The sequence below is a fragment of the Balaenoptera borealis genome (genome assembly GCF_965194805.1).
Source record: "Balaenoptera borealis genome assembly, chromosome: 17".
NCBI classification, from domain to species: Eukaryota; Metazoa; Chordata; class Mammalia; order Artiodactyla; family Balaenopteridae; genus Balaenoptera; species Balaenoptera borealis.
This window is the reverse complement of record NC_138876.1, coordinates 18,706,254-18,734,238: the sequence shown is the minus strand read 5'-3', so window position 1 is coordinate 18,734,238 and position 27,985 is coordinate 18,706,254. Positions and strand designations below refer to the sequence as shown.

Below are 27,985 nucleotides of genomic sequence, written 5' to 3'. Positions count from 1 at the left end.
TCTTGACACCAAACCTTTTAAGAAAAGAAAACTCTTAGTCAATTTTGGTTATTAACATAGATCCAAAAAAGCAGCTATACAAAGTCAACATGATATAAAAACAATAATATACTGATACAACAAAGATCAGTTAGCCCGGGAGGAGGGTGCCCTGAGGAGTCTTTAGACTCTGGAAAATGTCTGATTGGCAGATGTTAAAGGGATTCTTTGGTAATCCAATGCGTCAGTGAGCTGCACAGACTCAGTCCAGGACTGAAAGAATTCAAGCCTGGGAGTGCTCTGCAGAAGGCTTACATTGCAGACTGAAGGTGGACATAACCTTGGAATCCCTCAGACACTACATTGCTCAGCTCTTGCCTCAGAGAGATCTGGCTCTCACCTCTGAAGACTTCAGTATTGTCTCAGTGTTACAGGAACTTTGGAAAAGCAAGCAGCAGCAAAGGGTTGCACTCCCAAGTGAAGCGGCAGTGGTCTACAGGTCCATGTCATCCCCTAGACCTTCCTTCGTGAGTTATGTGACCCTCCCAGGGGGACACTGTTTTGGCAATTTTCAGTGCTGCTTAGGTAGAGCTGAGGCCTGATGGGATGCCGCTAAAGTTGTCCCAGTCAACTCCTTCTTCAGTGAGCTGCCCTTTAGAAGGATCACACCAAAGAATTCATTATGGAAAGTATTCAGGAAACAGTTGCGGCATCAGAGGCACGCTAGATGCACTGATGACTCCAGCATCTGCATCAAAGCCTATGACTCCATGTTAGTTAAACACTGGGACAACCATGTTTATTTCAAGAGCTGATGACCGTTTTCCAACTATTGCACTGGAAAGGAAGCCAAAAAGCCCTTTGTGAAACAAAGCATTCCTGACAGGAAGTCATCTACTATTTCCAGTATTCCCTGGATGAAAAGATGAACAGTCACATGGTGCTGGACTGGATCATGGAGGAACGAGGGTCCTTGAAAAAGGAATCCTTTCTCAAGAGCAATGAATGGCCTTGGGGGAGTTAGAGGAAGCCAAGAAAGCGGGATAACTATGATTTTACATAGAAAAGAAAGAAATCACTATCTTAGCCTTGACTGAGATCTACAGTGGCCTTCACACTTCCTCACCCAGAGATGATCGGCTGAGCCTCAGAGCCCGGTGTGGTATTGCTAGCAAGGCCAGGCCCCAGGTGCCCCCAAGGAAGGCAGAGACCAGATCCTAACATGTGAAAGCTCACTGAAGTAGGTCATCAGAGGTTTTAGCATCTATAGCTGCTACCTGAAGGCTGTACTAATCCTCCTACTCATTTTATTCACAGAATCTGAGAATAGTAGGACTCACTCTTATAGGACTCAGTACTCACTCAGTGCAGTTTTCTAATTAAACTCTTCAAACTGAAAGGATGGAAGCAGGAATGTTTGAAAAATATTTCCCAGGACTGGCTCCAGCCTAAAGCCTGGCTGACATGCGCTTCACTAGATTACATATGTTGTTTCAAAGAACGTGCCAGTGTAGCAGCATCTCTCAAAAGAACAGCAGCCAGGATTGGGAAAAAGTAACATGATAGCAATGTTACAAATACTTGGATTAAATAAGCAATATTGATTGCTTTAAAAAACATGCAAGGGTCAGAGTCTCCTCCCAAGCTTTGGAAACTAAAAGATAGCTCCGCTAGATATAATCCAAAGCTACAGAAGGGGTTTTATCCGGATCTATCAAAGTTCTTGAAGAGGTAATAGTATGAAAATACTAGATAAATTTAATGTGGCATACAATATCACTGTAATAATAATTTTTTAAAACCCATACTCTTCCATTCGGGGATAAATGTCACCTAGAATAGTACTCACTCTTGTTTCTCAAGAAGAATTAATATCCAGTTTTTGAGTCCTGCAATCAATTATATTCATTTTTAATTTGCAAATAGGTAACTTGAATTCATTTACTTTTATTTTCTGCCACCACAGACATATATCTATAACAGAGAAAATTATAGGTATTTTAAAGTTTAAAACATTTGAAAAATCATTAACATTTAACAAAGAGTGCTTGCATTTGGTTAGTTCCTTAGGAGTTAGAGAGAAGGATTCTTTTGCTCTATTGCTGTCTTTGTTATTTCAAACAATTCTGCTTCCATCCTTTCAGTTTGAAGAGTTTAATTAGACCATAAGCAACCAATAGCTCAAATGTTACAGAATCTTCTTGAAAGAAATAATATGACTCTGTCATCTATTTGAAAATGGCTTGGCTGAAAGCTAAAACCATTATAATTACATTAAAGTTAAAAAAAACCCCACAGTAATTTCCATGAACAGGCAGGATTTATTTCTGTGTTTCAAGGATAGATTAATACTAGACACTACCAAAGTAATGAATTACACTAAGAGGTATAGATGAAAAACATGAACGTCTCCATAGATGAAACAGCAAAAAGGCAAGATTCAGCATTCATTCCTGGTTGAAAAAAAATGCCCAGTAAAAAGTCAAGAATTTATTTTTTAACAGAAAGAGACAATATATCTCAATCTAACTACTAGCAATATACTTAATGATGAAATATTTGAGGCATTCCTTGTAAGATAATGGTTTTAAAACTCCTGGCCTATATAATTAAACACACACACACTCACACACACACACACACACACACACACACACACACACACACACACGGGGGTTGCAATTGTCAACCTGGAAAATACAAGAGATTAAATTGAAAAAATATAGAGTAAGAGTTCAGAATGGTGGCCTACTATAAAATAAACAGATAAAAATCACTATCTTTTCTGTATTAAAAAATAATCAGGTTTCCATTCACAACTGGAATTAAAAAATTAAGATAACTAGAAATATACCTTGAGATGGAAAAAACGATTTTACCCATGACACTGAATCAGAAACCATAAAGAAAAAGATCAAATCAGATGCCTTGATTAAAAAAAAAAAATCTTGACCCAATAAAACAAAATTGAAAGGTCAAAAACAAACTTGAAAAATACTGCAGTATATATGTTAAAATTAATAATATATAAAGAGTTCTTACAAATCAATGAGAAAATGGGTGAAATATATGAACAGGTATTTTATAAAAAGTATAAGTAGCTAACAAACACAAAATGTTACATTTTACTGATTATAAAAAAAAACAAATTAAGGTGATATTCTGATAATCACATTTTACCTGTCAAATCAGGATATGTTGAAAGCAATGAACCCCTGTGATGATGGAAGTGATGTGATTTGGTACTCATATAAGATGCTGATAGAAGTGGCAATCAGTGTAAGACATTATGTACCTATGTTTTAAAAACCTTTAAAAAAAACATCTTGTTTTACCCAACAGTTCTACAATTGGGAATTTAGCCAAAGAAATCAATAGTCATGTATTCAAAGAGATGTGAATAAGGATTGTCATTGCAGTGTTACATGTAGTAGGGAAATTTAGAAACAATCTAAATTTCCAAATAAAGCTAGATAATAAATAAGTTGCGATATTGCCATGCATATTGTAACAGGACATTTATGTCATCAGCAAATATTCGCACATACTCTTTGCTGTGCTTTCTTGTATTTTCTAATTTTCTATGATTAAACTCATTATTTTTGTATTCAGAGTGAGAAAAGATATTTTAAAGTGAAAAGAAAGCGATATGAAGTGTGATACTTTAGAAGCATTTTCCTAAGATGCTTCTACCATGTCTGATTGTCTGTGTGGGCTGAAATCCTGGATCCTGAACTCACTATCTATGTGACTTGGGGAAACTCTCTGTGCCTCATTTTCCTTATCTGTAAATCAATATTATAATCATACCTACTTCAAAAAATGCCCTGGATAGAAGAAAACTTTTGAGATGTCTTAATTTCTGAGGTAAAGGCTCAGAATTTCTCCTCTGTAATGGCTTGCAATAGAATTGTAGTCAAGCACTTGTAGACTGGCCTTTTAAATTAACCCCAAACATTCACACTTTCCCCCCTCTTCTTTCCCTCCGTCCTTCCTACCCTCCCTCCTTCCTTCTTTTCCTTCCTTAATTTCCCCCTTTTTTATTTCTTTCACCTTTTCTTGGAGCTTTTCTTTTATTGATATTCTAATGAAAAGGATGATCTTGGAAGAGTTTTAGATTCACACATGGAGAAAAAAATTATAAGAAAAGATGAAAAGATTAAGGGTTATTCAGCCCAATGAAGTGAAAGCTCAGTGGTGATTTAATAATCGCACAAAGTGGTTTTTCAAATGCTCCTTGATCACTAGAAGAATCGTCCTGTATATCTATACTTATGACTGGCAAGGGAGTTGTAACTGTCTGATTATAAGGCTCATTTCAGGCCAACTTTTGGAATTTATCCATCTGGGAAATTCATTGTGCTATTTTTGCCTTACAAAAGAGTCACAGAGTACCTTTTGAACTTCTCGCCCAAATATTTCTAATAATTCTCTTCATTTACAACATCTTCTCAAAAATCTTTCTTTTATCAGTGTATGTTTTAGAGTGAAATATACAATGCCCTAAGGAATGAGTTACTTCCTGACAATACTAATACATGTTGGCTTGTTTGTCTTAGATGACTGCATATAATTTATTTTAAGTCTTCTCAAAATATCTCTGTGTTCTCTGTTTCTAGGACTGATGTTACATCCCATGTGAAAAGCAGGAAATAAAATGAAGATTTTTCAGTGCAAGATGCAGCACTGGCTGTTTCCAGCTTTTTTGGCAATTGCTTATTTTTGCACCAATGTCCAGGGTCAAGGTAATGGAAAAGTTGAATATAATCATTAGGGTCTGGGAGTCTGGCCATATTGGTTCTGATTATCATTTTTTATTTTATTTACCTTAAGAGTGCTTCACTGGTTCAGCTGTGATTTTAGGCAGGGTCATATGTTGGCTTTTACTCGGTTTTACTAACTGTTTACATTGTAGAAATGTGGCACAACTTTGATGAAGGTTACGACCTCACCAGTGACTGAGCATATTAATTTTGTGGCAGTTGGTTAAACAGCTCATTTTTAATGTGCTTCTGAATATGTCATACAAATTTAATCAGTAAAGTCAAATTTGCAAAATCAATTCTGTTAATAAGGGGCTATAAGGTGTGTATATATGTATCTCGATCATGCCTTGTCTCTTAAAAAGACTGTCAACAAAATATTTCTGCCACTTCATACCTGGGTGACAGGAAGTGGGCATCCTGGGAAGCATCGAGTGGAAAAGTATAAGAAGCAGAATGGAGGCTTCAGTCTAGTCAGTTCTAAGAGGGCCAACTGATTCTATCTGCACCCCAAGTGTCTTGACATTGCAAGGAGGGCAAAGAAGTTAACAACAATCAGGATTCCTAGGTTAAAGATTAGAAATCTTTGTAGCACCTTCTACCCAGGCTTTTGTTCTTTAAATGTGGTCTGAGTTTATAGCCCACAACGTCTTTTCAGTCAATAGGCCAACCTTCTGAACCTCCAGGAGAAGTAATGAGGATAACATTGACCATGCCCAGATACCACAGATCATGCCCAGACAACACGGACGGTGCTTTAGAACCCATAGTGGCATTGGCTTCAACTGAACTACTTGAGGAAATAAAGTGTGTAGCAAAGGCAACAACCAAATCCATCAATATTCAACTTGTTTTTAAAACAATTTACAAATGGTTTATATGACTACAGTCCCATTACAACAACTAGCAAAAAACAATACCACCATTTTCTTTTATCAATGGACCCCCATCTATTGCCTAGATATGCATAAATATTCTATAATCATTAAAAGAAAATCTTGGTTAGACACAAACTTTATATTTCCTTTAGGTTTTTGCTTTTAGGGGAAAAACATTGAAAGGAAGATATGTTACTTAAGAAAGAAACAGGCCTGAGGTCACAGGTTTGAACTTCAAAGTTAGCTCCTTTTTCCCTGTATGGAAGGCACTGGGACTTGTGCCAAAGCAAAGGCAGCAAGATTGACAGAAACACTGTCAGTGCAGTGGAGAAATAATTATTCTTATCTCATGGAACAAAAATGTGTGTACATTTAATACCAGAACCATGATTTTTCTTTTTGCAAGCACAAAGGAGGTGCTTCAATACATATACTTAACTCTATAATAAATATAAATGCTTGCATGAACTTGACTCAAAAGTTAATTTGTGTCAGTTAAAATCTTTAAAGACAAAAATTAAGTGTAAAGCTTGATTTCTGGCACACACCAAGAACCCAGAGCGAGCCAACAAACTCATCTTTTCTATAGTGAAGTCAGGCTTCCTATGTGGGATACGGCCAATTACAACATTTGTGAATATATAAACATCCCAAACAGGGATTTCACGAGAAGACCAAGGAGGGTCCAGTTGTTATCTTCTTCGACTGCAGGGTTAGCCTTGTTACTGAAAGAACAGGGGTATTTTTATTTTGTTGTGCTGTATTTTTTGAGAGGGAAGATTCTCTTTAAGCTCAAATAATTTAAAGGATCATGAGAGATTACCACAAGCAACTATATGCCAATGAAATGGACAACCTGGAAGAAATGGACAAATTCTTAGAAAAGCACAACCTTCTGAGACTGAACCAGGAAGAAATAGAAAATATAAACAGACCAATCACAAGCACTGAAATTGAGACTGTGATTAAAAATCTTCCAACAAACAAAAGCCCAGGACCAGATGGCTTCACAGGCGAATTCTATCAAATATTTAGAGAAGAGTTAACACCTATCCTTCTCAAACTCTTCCAAAATATAGCAGAGGGAGGAACACTCCCAAACTCATTCTACGAGGCCACCATCACCTTGATGCCAAAACCAGGCAAAGATGCCACAAAAAAAGAAAACTACAGGCCAATATCACTGATGAACATAGATGCAAAAATCCTTAACAAAATACTAGCAAACAGAATCCAACAGCACATTAAAAGGATCATACACCATGATCAAGTGGGGTTTATCCCAGGGATGCAAGGATTCTTCAATATACGCAAATCAATCAATGTGATACACCATACTAACAAACTGAAGGATAAAAACCATATGATCATCTCAATAGATGCAGAAAAAGCTTTCGACAAAATTCCACACCCATTTATGATAAAAACCCTCCAGAAAGTGGACATAGAGGGAACTTACCTCAACATAATAAAGGCCATATATGACAAACCCACAGCATCGTTCTCAATGGTGAAAAACTGAAACCATTTCCACTAAGATCAGGAACAAGACAAGGTTGCCCACTCTCACCACTATTATTCAACATAGTTTGGGAAGTTTTAGCCACAGCAATCAGAGAAGAAAAAGAAATAAAAGGAATCCAAATCGGAAAAGAAGAAGTAAAACTGTCTCTGTTTGCAGATGACATGATACTATATATAGAGAATCCTAAAGATGCATCAGAAAACTACTAGAGCTAATCAGTGAATTTGGTAAAGTAGCAGGATACAAAAGTAATGCACAGAAATCTCTTGCATTCCTATACACTAATGATGAAAAATCTGAAAGAGAAATTAAGAAAACACTCCCATTTACCATTGCAACAAAAAGAATAAAATACCTAGGAATAAACCTACCTAAGGAGACAAAAGACCAGTATGCAGAAAATTATAAGACACTGATGAAAGAAAGTAAAGATGATACAAACAGATGGACAGATATACCATGTTCTTGGATTGGAAGAATCAACATTGTGAAAATGACTCTACTACCCAAAGCAATCTACAGATTCCATGCAATCCCTATCAAACTACCAATGGCATTTTTCACAGAACTAGAACAAAAAATTTCACAATTTGTATGGAAACACAAAAGACCCCGAATAGCCAAAGCAATCTTGAGAAAGAAAAACGGAGCTGTTGGAATCAGGCTCCCTGACTTCGGACAAAGCTACATTAATCAAGACAGTATGGTACTGCCACAAAACCAGAAATATAGATCAACGGAACAGGATAGAAAGCCCAGAGATAAACCCACGTGCATATGGTCAACTTATCTTTGATAAAGGAGGCAAGAATATAAAATGGAGAAAAGACAACCTCTTCAATAAGTGGTACTGGGAAAACCGGACAGCTACATGTAAAAGAATGAAATTAGAACACTCCCTAACACCATACACAAAAATAAACTCAAAATGGATTAGAGACCTAAATGTAAGGCCAGACACTATAAAACTGTTAGAAGAAAACATAGACAGAACACTCTATGACATAAATCACCGCAAGATCCTTTTGACCCACCTCTTAGAGAAATGGAAATAAAAACAAAAATAAACAAATGGGACTTACTGAAACTTAAAAGGTTTTGCACAGCAAAGGAAACCATAAAGCAGATGAAAAGACACCCCTCAGAATGGGAGAAAATATTTGCAAATGAAACAACAGACAAAGGATTAAAATCCAAAATTTATAAGCAGCTCATGCAGCTCAATATCAGAAAAACAAACAACCCAATCCAAAAATGGGCAGAAGACCTAAATAGACATATCTCCAAAGAAGATATACAGATTGCCAACAAACACATGGAAACATGCTCAACATCAGTAATCATTAGAGAAATGCAAATCAAAACTACAATGAGGTATCACCTCACACCGGTCAGAATGACCATCATCAAAAAATCTCCAAACAATAAATGCTTGAGAGGGTGTGGAGAAATGGGAACCCTCTTGCCCTGTTGGGGGGAATGTAAATTGATACAGCCACTATGGAGAACACTGTGGAGGTTCCTCAAAAAACAAAAAATAGAACTACCATACGACCCAGCAATCCCACTACTGGGCATATACCCTGAGAAAACCATAATTCAAAAAGAATCATGTACCACAATGTTCATTGCAGCTGTATTTACAATAGCCAGGACATGGAAGCAATCTAAGTGTCCATTGACAGATGATGGATAAAGAAGATGTGGCACATATATACAATGGAATGTTACTCAGCCATAAAAAGAAACAAAATTGAGTTATTTGTAGTGAGGTGGATGGACCTAGAGACTGTCATACAGAGTGAAGTAAGTTAGAAAGAGAAAAACAAATACCATATGCTAACACATATATATGGAATCTAAAAAAAAAACCAAAATGGTTCTGAGGAACCTAGGGGCAGGACAGGAATAAAGACGCAGACATAGAGAATGGACTTGAGGACACAGGGAGGGGGAAGGGTAAGCTGGGACGAAGTGAGAGTGGCATGTACATATATACACTACCAAATGTAAAATAGATCGCTAGTGGGAAGCAGCCGCATAGCACAGGGAGATCAGCTTGGTGCTTTGTGTCCACCTAGAGAGGTGGGCTAGGCAGGGTGGGAGGGAGACGGAAGAGGGAAGAGATATGGGGATGTATGTATATGTGTAGCTGATTCACTTTGTTATACAGCAGAAACTAACACACCATTGTAAAGCAATTATACTCCAGTAAAGATATTAAAAAAATAAAATAAAAAAAACTCAGAGAATTTCACTGCAATCATTCTCATAGAAATCAAATCTTGTAGGCAGAAAAAGAATGTTTATGTCATTCTGTCAGACTCACTGTTATCAGGTAGTTAAGAAATTTTATTTCATAATATGAATATGTATTAAAGGACTAATTTTCTGCCCTTCCTTCCTTCCTTCCTTCGTTTCTTTCACTTCAGTTCAACTCAACTCAACTGAAATCTTTCTAATGGAATACTCTCATTAATTTCTTGAAACACTACTTTTTACAAAGGAACACTGAAATGAAGATCTTCTGTTCTTCCCTACTCACGATCACCTCCCTTCTCACTTTTCTTTTTATAAATTTATTTATTTATTTATTGGCTGAGTTGTGTCTTTGTTGCTGCACGCGGGCTTTCTGTAATTGCAGCAAGCAGGGGCTACTCTTCGTTGCAGTGCGCGGGCTTCTCATTGTGGTGGCTTCTCTTGTTGCGGAGAACGGGCTCTAGGCACATGGGCTTCAGTTGTTGTGGCTCATGAGCTCTAGAGCGCTGGCTCAGTAGTTGTGGCGCACGGGCTTAGTTACTCTGTGGCACGTGGGATCTCCCGGACCAGAGCTCGAACCCCTGTCCCCTGCATTGACAGGCAGATTCTTAACCACTGCACCACCAGGGAAGTCTGCCTCTTGCATCTCTAACAGTCTCTTGGTTTTCTTCCAAGGAACAACACTCCCTCCCACACCACACGGAGCCTTGGCTGCTGTATCCACCAGACTTCCTCTCTGGGCTAAGGGGTGAGAAAATGACTCAAACCAGTCAGGCCAACTCTCCCAAGAATCTGAAACTTGTGTCCAGTGATGGAAGGATGGAAAATAGCTCCAGTCATTTCATTCCAAAGACATGCCCTAAGAAAAAATGGTCACTAGTTCCTAGAAACTGTATCCAGAGTGTTCCCAGATTCCTATACTTTCAAAGCTTATTTAACTTTTACTATAATTATATGACCTACTTCATTATCTACCAGTAAATACATTTTTTGCTTAAATTGGCCAGAGAAAGTTTCTTTTATTTGCAACCAAAAATCTCTGACTGTTAGAAATGGAGCAGTATGGGCACTGAGAGTGTTTTCCCCTTCAAAACATAGTTTAGGGTGCTATACTGGTGGAATAAACTATTATATTTATTAAGCAAAAAACCTTCAAACAGCAGAGAAGTATTTGTATTATATTTCCAAGTGGTCTTAAAAACCACAAACAAATAACAGAAGACCTTAACTTTTTATCTCAGTCATTTTTTAATTAAATGTATTGGTAAATGTATTAAAAGTATTGTTTTATAAATAGGAGAAATTAAAATTTGAGGGAAATTTACTCTGGGATATGCTAGAGAGTTCTTTTTATCTTGCTTAGAATCTAAAATGTTATAATCTCATGATCTATTACAAAGATGGTGAAAACAGCAGTAAAGAAAATATTCTCAAACTTCCAAATATATTTGACTACTAATAACAGCAAAAAGTATGGGTAAATGTGTTAACACAGAGGTCTTTATAAAGTGAAATGTAGCCCCTATGCAAAGTCTCAAATGTATATGCTTTGAAGTTTTTAAGTGACAGTTACTTTATCTTCAGTGGTTCCTTTTTGTAACCATCCAAAACAAACACTGCTAGAACCAAGTATAGATTTACTGTGAAGTTCTGAGACAGTATTGGTGCCACCATTCTGTCATGGTATACATATTTTTCCCCTACAGCCAACACACCATTACATTCTCTGTGTTCCAATTCATTTAATAACTTGTCTTGAAAAGAGAATACTGGAATAATCCAGGTATAAACAGTTATTTGGGCCAATGGAGGTTCACATTCTCTGTAGAGGGAAAGTTAAGAATTACATGCAGAGACTAAGAGGTAAAGTGCATTAGGTTGATTAGGAGGAGAGAGTTAGTTTCCTGTATACCTTTTAATACTGGCTGTATTAGTTCTCTATTGCTGCTGTAACAAATTATAACAAAGCCAGTGCTTAAAACAAGAGAGAATTTTTCTTCCCAACTGATCCCTATGTGTTGCAGGAAGTAGTTGGAAATATGGTCATTAACTCCAAGTGTTTTAAAACTATTTGACCGTACAAAGAGTCAAGTTCCATTCCTTTCCAAACAAGTGAGCCTCACTTTGAAGGGAGTGGTGGTTCTTGCATCTGACTTTTCTACAGCCTTAAATTCCAAACATTAGACATTAGCACTCTTTAAACACTTTATCACATTTAGACTTCCTTGCTCTACTGATGAATGACTATTTCAGCACCAACACTGCCATTTTTTCAGGATTACCATGTTTATCTAGTAATGTCACTTTGCACACTTTATATATATTGTGCACTTATTTCAGAGGTTAGCATACTTTTTCTGCAAAAGGCCAGATAATAAATATTCCAGACATTGTGGGCTATACGGTATCTATCACAACTACTCAACTTTGCCATTGCAGTGTGAAATAAGCCACAGACAATATGTAAACAAATCAGCATGGCTGTCTTCCAATAAAACTTTATTTATAAAAGCAGGCAATGGACCAGATTTGGCCCATGAGTGGTAGTTTGCCAACCCCTGACATACTTTATAAGAATTAGCAGAAATCAAAAATAAAAGTGCAGATCCCAGACTTCCCTTGTGACCTACTGGTTAAGATTCTGGGCTTTCACTACGGAGGCCTGGGTTCAATCCCTGGCCAGGGAAGACCCCACAAGCTGTAAGTGTGGCCAAAAAAAAGGAAAAAAAAAATGCAGATCCCAGTAATACAAATACTAGATTTCAAAAACTAAGTTCAATTAAAACAAAGCTAGAAATCATTACAAATGCTTAAAAATACACACCAGAAGCCTCTGTCAGGGCTTTAGTAAACTTTATACTGTGTACTCAGTTTTTAAAAAAAAGAGCAAAAATGATTACCTTACGATAAGCTTGGCCAAGGATGTCTACCAGCCCACTGGCAAGATTTGGCTCAGAAACTGGATGTGTTGTTTAACATTTAAAAACTTTTATTTTTAATTTTCTTCTATAAGTAATAAGAACCTATCTATAAATAGATTTTTCTCCCCAAGTTCCAGTCGAAGCCAAACAGTAATAGTTTCTCTGTTCATCCAAATGTTAGGTTTAGCCAACTTCCTTTTCTAGTTCAACATAGCAGTTCTTATGATAAATCCATATTTCTCCATAAGCCAGAGAAATGTAGACTCTTTCATTCATGTCAGATTGAGAATGGGAAGCCTGTGTTTCTGTTTTGCGTGACTAGCATTCTCTACTAAGAGGTAGTAAAGGGCAAGTAGAGAGAGAATACTACTCTTAAGATTGTGTCCTTCAGTTCTTGCTGATTTCAGATGAGTGGAGAGTTTGTAGTGTTAAATTACTCATTCTTCTAGCTAAGTGAAGGGTGACTTCTTAATATAAATCTTCTCCTGAAGAAACAGAGCATCTTGTTTGAGGTCAGAGATTGTCGTGCACCAGTATGTGAATTTGGATGAATCTCTTAGCTTCTCCTTGTATCCCTTATATATAAAATTGGGATAGCAATGTATTTTTGTGAATATTAAATAAGCTTTTGAGATCATCCATTAGATGAAGTAAAAGAGGAGGGGAACAAACATTTATTGGCCACCTATCATAATGCATTATATCCGTTATCTTCTTTAACATTTTCACGTATCCTGTGCAGAAAGTATTGCTGTCACCTTTTCTAAAGATAAGGCTTTGGAAGAAACAATCACTTGCTCAAGCTTATTCATCTAATAAGTGACAGAACTGGGAATCAAACTAATGTCCAAACCCCATATTATGCTACATACCTATTAAAAAGAATGTTTGTTTCCTTCCCCAGACTCTGTGTCCTAAAGTGGGAAAGAAAGGCCAGGCATAAAAGTGGGTAATAAGTGCTAACTTTTCTGTTAAGCATTAAATTTTCTTTTGTGACAAACTAATTTATATATTATATAGTAAAAATCTTCTTACGAAAATATTTCTTTAGAAATTCTGGAGCATTGCTGTAGAGTTCCAAAAATATGTTTTGAAGTTTGAATGACTTACACAAAAAGTAATATAGACTGATCTATTTTGTTAACTATCGGGAAAGATTAAATATGCTGGGATGATTCATGACCATGTGCTGTGTGTCTTTCTGAAAGGTATAAATCAGCTACACGGGAAGAATGAATCCAAGTTTATAAAGCAATTATCTTTTATTATTATTATTTTTTTTTATTTTGGTCCTTTAGAATCTCTTTCTCAAAATGTTTTTAAATGAAGATCTTATTACTATACTATGTCTGTGATGACCTTAAATTATCATATCATAAAAAGTGCTCAATTAATAAAGTGAAAAACCTAAAGGCATAAAACAGATCCCACTAGAGTAGATTACAAAAGCTTACGTATTCCAAGTAGAAAAATTCATCCTTGTAACATAATAAAATCATTTTACGAGGTTGGCTTCAATTATTAAGCTGGGCTAAGGTATTAAATTCTAACCCTAAGTCATAGTTCTTTGTCACAAGATCAGTACTACTTGGCAAATGCTTATCTCCTGAGTAAGAAACAAATGGTTTTGGGTTTGTGTTATTTTGCAAACTGATCAATTCATTAATGCAGTTGTAGAAAGAAAATGAAGTCTTGCATATTGTGATTACATTACTTTGGCTTTTCAACTTAACAGTGGAAGCTTAAAAGTTTCAACATTTAAACAATTTTTGTTTTTCCTTTTCAGTGGCTCCACCCACAAGGTTAAGGTATAATGTATTATCTCATGATAGTATCCAGATTTCATGGAAGGCTCCGAGAGGGAAATTTGGTGGATACAAACTTCTTGTGACTCCAGCTGCAGGTAAAAACACTCAACTGTATTTTTTAGAGTATTAGCAATTTTTTGCACACAGGGAACTAAAAATGTATTGTGCTAAGTGCTGCTTTAAGCTCATTTGAAAGATTTTGGTTTTATTTAATCTTTGGAGCTTGAAAACTTACCCTCTACTCAAGAAAATAATGTTCCCCAAATCTAAAGAATAACTATTGGACTCCCCATAATTTTCCTCAGGCAAAATTTTCAGACTATCAAGAATCCTCACTACCTCTGTTTCAACATGGATCAGTTCTTTTGGTCTACTGACAATTAAAATTTACCTCCAAAGTTTTAGCCTAGCCACAGCAATCAGAGAAGAAAAAGAAATAAAAGGAATCCAAGTTGGAAAACAAGAAGTAAAGCTGTCACTGTTTGCAGATGACATGATACTAAACATAGAGAGTCCTAAAGATGCTACCAGGAAACTACTATAGCTAATCAATGAATTTGGTAGAGTAGCAGGTACAAAAGTAATGCACAGAAATCTCTTGCATTCTTATACACTCACTAATGATGAAATATCTGAAAGAGAAATTAAGGAAACACTCCCATTTACCACTGCAACAAAAAGAATAAAATACCAGGAATAAACCTACCTAAGGAGACAAAAGACCAGTATGCAGAAAATTATAAGACACTGATGAAAGAAACTAAAGATGATACAAACAGATGGACAGATATACCATGTTCTTGGACTGGAAGAATCAACATTGTGAAAATGACTATACTACCCAAAGCAATCTACAGATTCCATGCAATCCCTACCAAACCACCAATGGCATTGTTCACAGAACTGGAACAAAAAATTTCACAATTTGTATGAAAACACAAAAGACCCCGAATAGCCAAAGCAATCTTGAGAAAGAAAAATGGAGCTGTAGGAATCAGGCTCCCTAACTTCAGACTATACTACAAAGCTACATTAATCAAGACAGTATGGTACTGCCACAAAACCAGAAATATAGATCAATGGAACAGGATAGAAAGCCCAGAGATAAACCAACGCACATATGGTCACCTTATTTTTGCTAAAGGAGGCAAGAATATACAATGGAGAAAAGGCAGCCTCTTCAATAAGTGGTACTGGGAAAACTGGACAGCTACATGTAAAAGAATGAAATTAGAACACTCCCTAACACCATACACAAAAATAAACTCAAAATGGATTAGAGACCTAAATGTAAGGCCGGACACTATAAAACTGTTAGAGGAAAACATAGGCAGAACACTCTATGACATAAATCACAGCAAGATCCTTTTTGACCCACCTCCTAGGGAAATAGAAATAAAAACAAAAATAAACAAATGGGACCTGATGAAACTTAAAAGCTTTCGCACAGCAAAGGAAACCATAAACAAGATGAAGAGACACCCCTCAGAATGGGAGAAAATATTTGCAAGCGAATCAATGGACAAAGGATTAACCTCTAAAATATATAAACAGGTCATGCAGCTCAATATTAAAAAAAACAAACAATCCAATCCAAAAATGGGCAGAAGACCTAAATAGACATTTCTCCAAAGACGACATACGGATGGCCAAGAAGCACATGAAAAGCTGCTCAACATCACTAATTATTAGAGAAATGCAAATCAAAACTACAATGAGGTATCACCTCACACCAGTTAGAATGGGCATCATCAGAAAATCTACAAACAGCAAATGCTGGAGAGGGTGTGGAGAAAAGGGAACCTTCTTGCACTGTTGGTGGGAATGTGAATTGATACAGCCACTATGGAGAACAGTATGGAGGTTCCTTAAAAAATTAAAAATAGAATTACCATATAACCCAGCAATCCCAGTTCTGGGCATATACCCAGAGAAAACCAGAATTCAAAAAGACACATGCACCCCAATGTTCACTGCAGCATTTTTTACAGTAGCCACATCATGGAAGCAACCTAAATGCCCATCGACAGACGAATGGATAAAGAAGACGTGGTACATATATAGAATGGAATATTACTCAGCCATAAAAAGGAACGAAATGGAGTCATTTGTAGAGACATGGATGAATCTAGAGACTGTCATACAGAGTGAAGTAAGTCAGAAAGAGAAAAACAAATATCGTATATTAACGCATATATGTGGAACCTAGAAAAATGGTACAGATGAACCAGTTTGCAGTGCAGAAATTGAGACACAGGTGTAGAGAACAAATGTATGGACACCAGTGGGGAAAGTGGCTGGGGTGGAGGTGGTGATGGGATGAACTGGAAGACTGGGATTGACATATATACACTAATATGTATAAAATGAATAACTAATAAGAACCTGCTGTACAAAAAGATAAATAAAATAAAATTCAAAAATTCAAAAAAGATAAAATAAGCCATCATGGGAAATTTAAGAGGTTTTTGAACATTATTGTGATGCTAAAGGTCAAAATATAAGTTAGTAATTTGTGCTACCTCTAAGAATTCCCTATGTCTTGAAGGTAATTATTTTCCCTCCAGGTAATTAGTGTGTTAACTTTTTTGGATTATTTGCTGATAACACCAAACTTTTAAGTACCCCAAGCAGGTGTCACTGAGGGATTAGAACCTCAGAAGTGACTTGTGTGACCTTTGAACCAAACCTCGGCCTCATCCTTCAATCTTCTCTGCTACAGCACCCCTCAAAAGTAGACATCCAGCTCTTGTTTAAACACCTCCAATGACAAATAAAAATTGAGGATGAAAGCAGATGATTTCTCCATGAAAACTGGGTTTATTCTGTGGTGACCCAATGTCCTTACTGCAGTGGCCAAAGCCAATAAAACATTCTTGACACTCTGGTATCATCATGATCAAACATAAAATAAATAGAGTAAATAAAAGGAGTAGTAAATAATGTTTACTAGACACAAATAATGTCTAGACACAATATTTGTAGATGGTTTTGCACTACGAGATGTGTTTCAAGTACTGTTTATACCAGTCTTTCCCAAAGCGTTTTCCATGGTGTTCAACAGGATGCTAATAGCTATTATACAATCAAATGGTTTAATGGTCAAATAAATTTGAGGAGTGCTGTTTTAAGCAGAGTTTAAAGCTTGTTTTTTTATTACAGGATTCTCAAAGCCTTTAAAATAATACATTCTCTGACTCTCAGTGAGGAATTCTAATACACAGAGTTTTTCTAAGGAATTTTTTTTTAAGTGAAACACACATTATGAATGATTCATTTTGTGCACTTTGTAGTAGTTGAGTTTTAAATGATACAAGTTTCTGAAACCAAACTTAGCATCTTGGACATAAATGCATTTAAGGAGGTGGGTTTTGGCTAGAGAAAGGCTCAGTTCTGCCTTCCAGTAGCTGGTAGCGTAGATGATAGGAGCATCATTTTTCAGACTTAATCAATTTTACTAGAATATGGTTAAAGTATTGGATTGGCCAAAAAGTTCGTTCGGGATTTTCCATACGCTCGCACAGAAAAGCCCGAACGAACTTTTGGGCCAACCCAGTATGTTGTAATCTGTGTTATGCTTGATTATTTCAGCAAATATCAGAACTTACTTGCTGTTCCTGCTAGAGGGACAGAAGTTTTAAATTAATTTCCCTTTTCTCAGACACAGTGATTACTGCCAGAAATTAGAGAAGAAAGGTATATTTGGAATTTTGCATACAAGTTGAGTATCGAATCAAATAGCATTTTCAGCAAAGATTTAGATGTCAGTCTAATTTGATGGAGAGACAGCGGGGGTTTGAAATTTTTTCCAGAGCCAAGCTAACTTTTAAGTAGCCAGGCAATGAGTGGTTCCTTTAACATCCCAAGCCAGTGATGCTCAGTTTTAAGATAATTAAATTGCTAATGCTTCAAGGATGCTTTGACTCACTTTAGAGAGGCCATAGGAAGAATTTCGGTGTAGATAATTACATTCAGTCTACCCATACCTTTTCCTTCACTTTTAAGTGACGCTCTTTCCTTGAAGAGTATATCTGATGTTGAGAACTTACTGTCTTCTAATCTCATGCTATGGCTTTCCCTAGTGTATAAAAGCAACAGTGTGAGTTAAACATAGGCAGAACACTCTATGACATAAATCACAGCAAGATCCTTTTTGACCCACCTCCTAGAGTAATGGAAATAAACACAAAAATAAACAAATGGGACTTAATGAAACTTAAAACTTTGCACAGCAAAGGATAGACGAAAAGACAACCCCCAGGATGGGAGAAAATATTTGCAAATGTAGCAACTGACAAAGGATTAATCTCCAAAATTTACAAGCAGCGCATGCAGCTCAATATCAAAAAAACAAACAACCCAATCCAAAAATGAGCAGAAGACCTAAATAGACATTTCTCCAAAGAAGATATACAGATTGCCAACAAACACATGAAAGGATGCTCAACATCATTAATCATTAGAGAAATGCAAATCAAAACTACAATGAGATATCATCTCACACCGGTCAGAATGGCCATCATCAAAAAATCTAGAAACAATAAATCCTGGAGAGGGTGTGGAGAAAAGGGAACCCTCTTGCACTGTTGGTGGGAATGTAAATTGATACAGCCACTATGGAGAACAGTATGGAGGTTCCTTAAAAAACTAAAAATAGAACTACCATATGACCCAGCAATCCCACTACTGGGCATATACCCTGAGAAAACCATAATTCAAAAAGAGTCATGTACCACGATGTTCACTGCAGCTCTATTTACAATAGCCAGGACATGGAGGCAACCTAAGTGTCCATCAACAGATGAATGGATAAAGAAGATGTGGCACATATATACAATGGAATATTACTCAGCCATAAAAAGAAACGAAATTGAGTTATTTATAGTGAGGTGGATGGACCTAGAGTCTGTCATACAGAGTGAAGTAAGTCAGAAAGAGAAAAACAAATACCGTATGCTAACACATATGTATGGAATCTAAAAAAAAAAATGGTCATGAAGAACCTAGGAGTAGGATGGGAATAAAGACGCAGACCTACTAGAGAATGGACTTGAGGACACGGGGAGGCAGAAGGGTAAGCTGGGACGAAGTGAGAGACTGGCATGGACATATATACACTACCAAATGTAAAACCGATAGCTAGTGGGAAGCAGTCGCATAGCACCGGGAGATCAGCTTGGTGCTTTGTGACCACCTAGAGGGGTGGGATGGGGAGGGTGGGAGGGAGGGAGATGCAAGAGGGAAGAGTTATGGGGTATATGTATATGTATAGCTGATTCACTTTGTTATAAAGCAGAAACTAACACACCATTGTAAAGCAATTATACTCCAATAAAGATGTTAAAAAAAAATAAAGCAACAGTGTGTTATGATGAAAGATATTTGCAAATGTGTTTGTATCTAATTTAGATGACTGTTTGTCTAATGCAAAGAGTATAACTGAAAATGAGAATGAAAAGTGTACTGAAATTAGTATATGTAATAACATTATACATATTTTTGAATGTCTTCACCTTTAAAATCTTGATTTCTGGTTAATAAAATTTCTTAATGTACACAGTTAACCCACTTCTTAGAACTGATTTATCTTTCTGTTTTATTATAGGTGGAAAAACCAATCAACTGAATCTCCAGAACACTGCAACTAAAGCGATTATTCAAGGTCTTATGCCAGACCAGAATTACACAGTTCAAATTATTGCATACAATAAAGACAGAGAAAGCAAGCCAGCCCAAGGTCAATTCAGAAGTACGTATTTACAGATCATAAAGTGCTGCCATGGGACTCTGTCCCAGCTCTGAGTTTGAGTCTGTGGTAAATATTGTATTGATAACAGGTTAAAATTCTAGATTGTTTAGATTTGAAGAGATCTTAAAAGACATTTAGTATAATCTTCTGTGAGTTCCTTCTATCTCTAATATTCTCTGTCCCTTCCTTTACCCATTTCATGGTGCTCCTACTTATCCTTTAAAAAGGTTTTAGTTCTTAAATAACTCCCTGACACTGTCCACTGAGCCTTATGTGGACATCTCATCTACCCAGCACATAATAGCTGCTCAATAAATACTTTCAGGAGTCTGTGAAGGGAGGTACTCTGTCTGCCCCCATAATGATCTAGGAAGAGAATGGATGGGAGTGTCTTCATTTTTGAGCCAGTTCTCAAATAGTAAGTTGGGCAAAAACTTGACATATAGAGACATTCTAAGCAGGAGAGAAAGCTCTGAGGCAGCCCCATCCATGTCTGTGCTGTTCCATTAGAAAGCTTTTCCTTATGTTGAATTTAAAAGTTGTCCACGAAGACCCTGATTCTTTTGCCTTTCAGGGAAATATTCATTCATTCACTCATTCTTTTTTTTTTTTTTTCACTTAACAAGTGTATATTGCATGGCTACTAAGTGTGAGGCCCTATTCTAGGCCCTGGGAACATGACAAATCCCTGCCCCCATGGACCTTATATTCTAGTGACCAGAGACTACAGCAACTCCCTCTTCCTGGAGGTGACCTATCTAATTGGAGGGCAGTTTTGTGTATCAGGAATACAAACAGAAGAGGTCTGTCCTGGTTAACTTTCTGTGTTACTTCATTGTTAAGGTAGACTCTTTAAAAAACCCAACTCATTATTAAGGACAATTTTAAACATAACTTAAAAAATCAGCAGATTCATAAAATAAACCCCTAAATATCCATCAGTTGCTTCAACAATTAACCATTCATGGTCACTCTTGTTTCATTTATACCCCCATACTCCCCTCTCTCATATTATTTTGAAGTAGATCCTACACATCATTTCAAATAACAATAGCTTTTTAAAGGGTTAATCCACAAATCGAGAAGGCTGTGGGTTCTAGAACTCTATATACAGCAATGTTCTATTTGGATTTTTCTATCCCTCCCTTCCTTTTTATCTTTCTCTTCTAGGTAATGTTTTATGAGACACATTTTGTGATTTTTCTTAAATTAAAAAAAAAAAAACTTTGTTAACCCACTGCCTCTTGAAACTTCTGAACAAAGAAACATTTGGTGAATCCACCTGTCAGCAGGACATACAGATGTTTTAAATGTTACATTCTTTTGAGATTCACAGTGTCTGGAAGCTCTGGGAAAGGGTTTTATGTTATTTTCAATATAAATCAGCCTTCTGTCTCATTTTATTGGCACTGTGCTTCAGTTTCTGGCCTCTGACATTCCTACATGAGTAAGGGAAATAACTTTCCTTAAAGTTTGTGAGAAGCAGTAAAAAGGACAAGGAGAAACAATTCATTTCACTTTAGTCTTAAGCTTTTGTGCGGTTGATTATTGCAAATATTCCATGACTAGCAGCATAAGAAACACAGGTAGCCTTAAAACTTTGCCAATAACTATTTACTCAAAACATTTAAAAAGAAATGCTTTTGTTTTCAGTTTGCTTAGCTCTGCTGAAATAATCTTACTGAAACAGTCCAACTTGTTAGATAAATTATATGGATGCATATATATTTTTTAGCTATGTTATTTTTATTGGCAGGATAGAGGTCTTAGTTCTTCCCAAATAACAATTTATAAGAATGAAATTAAAATAACTTTGTTTGGATGGTTTCCTTTTCCATTTTGCATTTCAGTTATGTTTTTGCCCCCTGTGAGATGGAGCTAAAGCCTGGTCTTCCCTCCATGGAAACCTTTCATGCTTGGATCCAGGAAAATAATGATCTAGACAAATCCTGTGGCTATAGGTTTGCAGTTAGTGTAGGGATTTGAATTTTTCAAAAGTCCATCTTCTGATACACAGGGAAACATAAGGAACCATCTTTGGATTTTGAAGACAGAAAGGCATGTCTGAACTGTTATGATTCCAAACCTGGTGTGTGTATTTGGCCAAGCAACTTAACAACTTCTAGCCTCAGTTTCCTCATGGGCAAATGGGGGGATGGTTTGTGCCTATTATTGTGTGGATTAACTCATGTCAGCACATAGTAGGGGCATGGTTGCTTCTGTTGTTATGATTAATACCACTTTACTCTTTTTTTTTTTTTTTTTTAAATCAAATTGGCAATCATGGCTGCCTGGTTTTTTGTTTTTTGTTTTTTGTTTTTTTTAATTTTTATTTATTTATTTATTTATTTATTTATGGCTGTGTTGGGTCTTCGTTTCTGTGCGAGGGCTTTCTCCAGTTGCGGCAAGCGGGGACCACTCTTCATCGCGGTGCACGGGCCTCTCACTGTCACGGCCTCTCTTGTTGCGGAGCACGGGCTCCAGACGCGCAGGCTCAGTAATTGTGGCTCACGGGCCTAGTTGCTCCGTGGCATGTGGGATCTTCCCAGACCAGGGCTCGAACCCGTGTCCCCTGCATTGGCAGGCAGACTTCTCAACCACTGCGCCACCAGGGAAGCCCCCACTTTACTCTTGACAGTCTGTTTTCTAATTGATTTTGTCTCCTGCGAGAGGAGGACAGAAGCTTGGCATGGCATGTGTTACATCTTGTATGTGACCTAGAGGCCCAATTCAAAGTGACTGTTTTGTTTTTTTCTTGTTCATCTGTAGAATGGATTTTGGCCCTATTTTGGCAAACTTTATTTTTGGTCACTATTTTTCTCTTTGGAACTATATTTTGCTCATCTCTGCCTGCAAAATCTTGCTCCTTTTTTAAAGTTTGGCCCAAATGTCACCTTCCTGATGAAGTTTCCCAGTGTCTCCACCTCTGCAATTATTCTTTCCCAGATCTATTTCTACTTTTAGCACAACTTTCCTCACACTAGAGTTGCAGACTTATTTTCTTTTACAGAATGAAAGCAATTTGAGGCCGTGGCCTATGTGTGGGTGGGGTTGAAGATGTAGATTTGGAAATTATCCACGGAAGGGTGAGAATTAAAACTGTGGGATGATAAAATTGTAGGTGGGGTGTACAGGGATGCAAGGCAAATGTAGTTTATGACTGTGTTTCAGGAATGGAAGCAGAAAAATGATCCAAAGAATGAGAATGTAAAGGAGGGGTCAGAGGAATATGAGAACACCCAAGATAATGCTTTTTTAAAAACTGAGAAAGAAAAGAATTTAAAGGAAGAGGTGTTCCAAAGTGGCCAAGCCTTATAAAGAAGTCAGAAGATGTGGTCTAAAAAATGGATTTAGAAAATGAGAAGATCAGTGGAAACAGCAGGATTAAGGCATCTTGTATTTAATTATTATTTTTAATCATGGAATTTAATCTCTAAGTACCAGAAAGCCAAGGAAGGTTTCTATAAAGGAATCATAGAACTAGAGCAACCTGGCCTTGGCAGATGGCAAGTCTCAAACCCTTTTAGCAAAGGGATGGAAGCCAGTAAAAAGAAGAGGAGGGAGGAGGAAGAGATGCTAAAGACAGGATTCATGGAATAATACCCTAAGAAGACAAGAAGGATGGTTCAAAGGAAATCATTGCTTACCCTACAGAGCCAACCCTCCAATAAGTTTGCAGATTTCCATGAAGTGAATGCAATAATTAAATGAAATATTTTGCCATGGGATCACTTCCTCCTTTTCACAGGATATATGTGCAGATACCGCTGCCATTTAGCGATGACTCAGGACAACTCCAGGTGCCAAGCAATAGCAGGGCAGCTGCTGTGGAGTGAAAAGTAAAACTATTGGAGTACATAGGAATGAATGTATTAAAGGACCGAGGGTCATTCTGGGTCCCTGAATATTTCATAATGAAAGTAAGGAAGAAATACTACTATTTATATTAGTAGGGAAACATTTTTTTTTAAGTTTGAAAGGAAATTATTATGGAGTTCCCTATCTTCTATTGCAGATAGACCAACTCCAAATGAGTATATTCATGGCTAAGATCTTTCTAGAACAGGGGCCAACTCACAGGCCTTCCAGAAATCTGAAGACGTGGCTTGAATCCTGTGCCAACACTTTCTGGTTTTATGAGATAAGTCTTAGCTCCTTAGCCTGTTGGTCCTTCATTCCCTCATGTCTGAAATGGGGCTAATCTTGTGATTTTATAACAATTATGAAGGGTTAAATTTATTTGATACATCTGCCCATAGTGAATACTCTGCCAAAGTAATTCTGTGATTTCCACACATTCCCATGACAAAATTGAAAAAAATAGCAGCTCCAATCTTCTGAAATGAGATTCTACCATGGAGCTAATTTCTACTTAAAACTTTCAATACTTGCAACGGTTTTAGTAAAAATTCATTGAATATTTTCTTTTAGGTTTTAACCTAACATGTTGCTGTATTTTTACTTTTTTTCCAGTTAAAGATTTAGAAAAAAGAAAGGAACCAAAACCCAGGGTCAAGGTTTTGGACAAAGGAAATGAGAATAAACCATCTGTACCAGAAGAAGGTCAGATTTTTTTTTAATTTAATTTGCTTATTTGGGGGATTGAGTTGTCTTAAGAACACAGACAATACATCCATCCTTGGCCGTTGGTCCCATCAGAGGAGTACAGACCTAATACGAAAATCTCCCTCAGCCCCACCTCATTCCCTCCTTCCTTCCTCACACATAGTAACTGTCAACACTTCCCTCTCCCTTACTTTTCCATATTTAATACATCACTAAGTTCTAGTGAATTTATTTTCTATTGAAATACTGACAGAATCTGTTCGTTTCTTTCCATGTCTATTGCCAACACTCCACTAAGCTCCCATTTCTTTCCTGGTGTGCAGTATTATTTAGCAAGATCTCAATTTGTTCTCTGCCCAGAAGTTAGAGTGATCTTTGCAAAACAAATCCGACTCTACGCTCCACGTACCACCACTACCCCCCGACCCCCGCACATCTTAAAACCCCTTCAATGGCTTTCCACTGCTCTTAGGGTGGAAGCCAGATCCTTATCAAGACTTTCAAGGCCCCCCATAGTCTCGTGACCTACCTACCTTTCTTCCTTCTTCATCTCGCTGTTTAATTTTAAAACTTTACGAACACATTGCAAAAACTAAATACTTCTAAAAATGAAATTGCAGGGTTAAAGGATATGCAAATTTTATAATTTTGGTAGTCTACCAAACTGACACAATTTTTTCAATAATTTGTTCTTAAAATGTACACTCTTTCCAATATTTGAAATTCTCAGTTTCAAAGTTTTCCTATTTCTTCTAATAATTTATAATTTTATATTTATATTAACTATATTATTATGATTTATTGTTACATATATCAGGTATATAAAAAGTATAAAAATAAGTAATAAACAACTTTATCCAGTTAAGAAGATAAATATAAACAGCACAGTCGGAACTCCCTATATATCCCTGTATATTCCTTTTCCTCCCCTTCTAAGAGGCTGCCAGTATTTGAATTCAGTGTTTATCATTCCAATATGTGTCTTTATCAGTTTACTACATAAATATATGAATCCTGAAACCATATTTTAATTATGAATTCATATCTTAAATTTTGTATACATTTAATCAAAATCTATGTATACTTTGCAACTTGCTTTTTTTCACAAATATTAGATTTTTTGAATTATCCATGTTGACTTATGTGAGGCAATTTATTCATCTTTGTTGTGTATAATTCCATTGGATAAATATAACCCAATATATTTAACTCTTCTACTTTTGATGTTCCCAGTATTTTGCTATTACAAAATTGCTGTAAGTATTCTTATTTATGTTGCCTTCTGTACATGTGGTAGAATTTCTCTAGCATATACACCTACATATTGAAGTTTTCAATTATAATGTGTGCATATCTTCAACCTTGTTCATCTTGTCTATGGTATCTTATTATTTTGTATGTTTTTATATATAATATTCTTTCCTTATTATGTTTTTCTAACTTCCTGAATTGAATGCTTATCTCATTAATTTTCAGTATTTCTCCTTTTCTATTATATGCATTTTTTAAGGCTACAAATATCCAAGTACTGCTTTAGCTGTATCACATAGATTTTGATATGTAGTATTATTTTTATGTAGCTCATGCTATATAATTTCTGATTTCTACTAGGCTTTCTATTTTGATCCACAAGTTATTTAGAAATATATTACTTAATTTCTAAACATACAGATATTTTTTAAAAGATACGTATTTGTTGTTGGTGTCTAACAATTGCATTGTGGTACCCAATATTTTTTAAAAATTTGTTCAGACTTATTGTTTAAATGTGGTCAATTTTTTTTTAACCATCGCATGTGTTCTTGAGAAAAATTTTAATCTCTGTGTCTGGGAGATCTGTCCATTTCTCTTTGTAACTCTGGTAATTTTGCTTTAATTAGAGGCTAAGTTCATGTAAAATAAGAGTTGTTATATTGTCCTAGTGAATAATTCTTTTTATTTTGTAAAAATTTTCTTTATTCTTAGTAATTCAATATTTGACTTAGACACTATTTTGTTTAACAGTCACATAACATATTGATTCTCTGCCCTTTAAGTTTCACCCTATTTGTGTTCTCAGGTTCAAGGTGAGTAAATCTTTTTTTTTTTTTTATTTTATTTATTTGTTTTTATGATCGACTTTATTTATTTATTTATTTTTATTAATTTATTTATTTATGGCTGTGTTGGGTCTTAGTTTCTGTGCGAGGGCTTTCTCCAGTTGTGGCGAGCGGGGGCCACTCTTCATCGCGGTGCGCGGGCCTCTCACTGTCAAGGCCTCTCTTGTTGCGGAGCACAGGCTCCAGACGCGCAGGCTCAGTAGTTGTGGCTCACGGGCCCAGTTGCTCCGTGGCATGTGGGATCCTCCCAGACCAGGGCTCGAACCCGTGTCCCCTGCACTGGCAGGCAGACTCTCAACCACTGCGCCACCAGAGAAGCCCGAGTAAATCTTTTAAAGAGCATTTAGTTGGATTTTAAAAAAATCATCTCTTAACAACCTCTGTATTTTAATTGGTGTCTGTAGTCCACTTACATTTTGGATTTGCCATTTATTTTATGCTTCCTATTATGCTACATTTTCCCCTTGTATGCCTTATTTACTTAAAATTGATCACTTTTTTTTTTTAAATACATTTTCCCCTCTACTGAACTAGCAGGTATTTAATCCTTTTGTGTTTTTTGTATGATTATAATTAAATTTTTAGTGTGCATACAAAACCAAACTCTAAAACTAATCAGTATATTTACCATTTCCCAACCAATACAAAATTTTATAGTACTTTAACTTCAATTATCTACCCTCTATATTTTACATAATTCATAACAAATACATTAATTTTAACGTTTTTGCCTCATGAAGGTATAATATTTATGGTAATTATAATTTTAACAGTCATTGTTTGTCCAGAACTTCCCATGTATATAAATTTCTTTGCTCATTATTCCATCTTGCATCTCAGATTTTCTGCATGTGTTCAGTTTCCTTTAGAGAAGATCTGTAGTGGTAAACTTAACTTTATTTACACAAAAATATCTGCAGCCCATCCTCATTTTTCAAAGACTAGCTGGGTACCAGGTTGAAAGTTGTTGTCTCTAATCATTTAGAAGATATTTCACTCTCTTTTGGCTCTTGTTTAAGACAAGTCTGTTGACAGTCTAAACGTTATTCCTTTTCAGGTAATCTCTCTTTTCTCTCCAGATGCTTTTCAAGCTTTCTGTTCTTTTTCTTTGGTGTTCTGTTGTTTCACTACAATAAGTCTTGTTATAGACCTCTTTGTGCTCCCAGAATCAGGATTTATAACTTTCACTGATTCTCAACCTTTAGCTCTTCAAATATTCTTTTTCTCAGTTACCTATTTCTTTCTCTATTCTCTCTTTCTCTGTATTCAAATTATATTTATCATAGATAGTCTTTTTTGATGATCTATGTCTCTTAACTTTCACATTTTCTACCTCTTTGATTTTATCAATGACATTTTGGGTAATTTCCTTTATCTTTCTATTAGTATACTAATTACCCTTTTATCTCTTTCTAATCTGCTTTTTAGCCTGTCCTTT

At 36.2% G+C, this 27,985-nt stretch overlaps 1 protein-coding gene and 1 pseudogene across 6 annotated transcripts in view; both read left to right on the top strand.

Moving 5' to 3' along the window:
• COL14A1 (collagen type XIV alpha 1 chain) overlaps window positions 1–27,985 on the top strand; it is a 242,075-nt gene that overhangs the window by 12,595 nt on the left and 201,495 nt on the right. For all 5 annotated transcript variants that reach the window (XM_082364190.1, XM_082364193.1, XM_082364191.1 and 2 more), the window contains exons 2-5: window positions 4,599–4,724; window positions 14,112–14,228; window positions 19,739–19,882; window positions 24,356–24,445. In XM_082364190.1, the coding sequence (XP_082220316.1) occupies window positions 4,637–4,724; window positions 14,112–14,228; window positions 19,739–19,882; window positions 24,356–24,445 (439 nt within the window). In that variant the 5' untranslated portion in view covers window positions 4,599–4,636. The remainder of the gene's footprint in view (window positions 1–4,598; window positions 4,725–14,111; window positions 14,229–19,738; window positions 19,883–24,355; window positions 24,446–27,985) is intronic.
• LOC309614646 (protein limb expression 1 homolog pseudogene) lies at window positions 231–4,591 on the top strand (annotated as a pseudogene). The gene has a single exon. The product of its transcript is annotated as a protein limb expression 1 homolog pseudogene (transcript).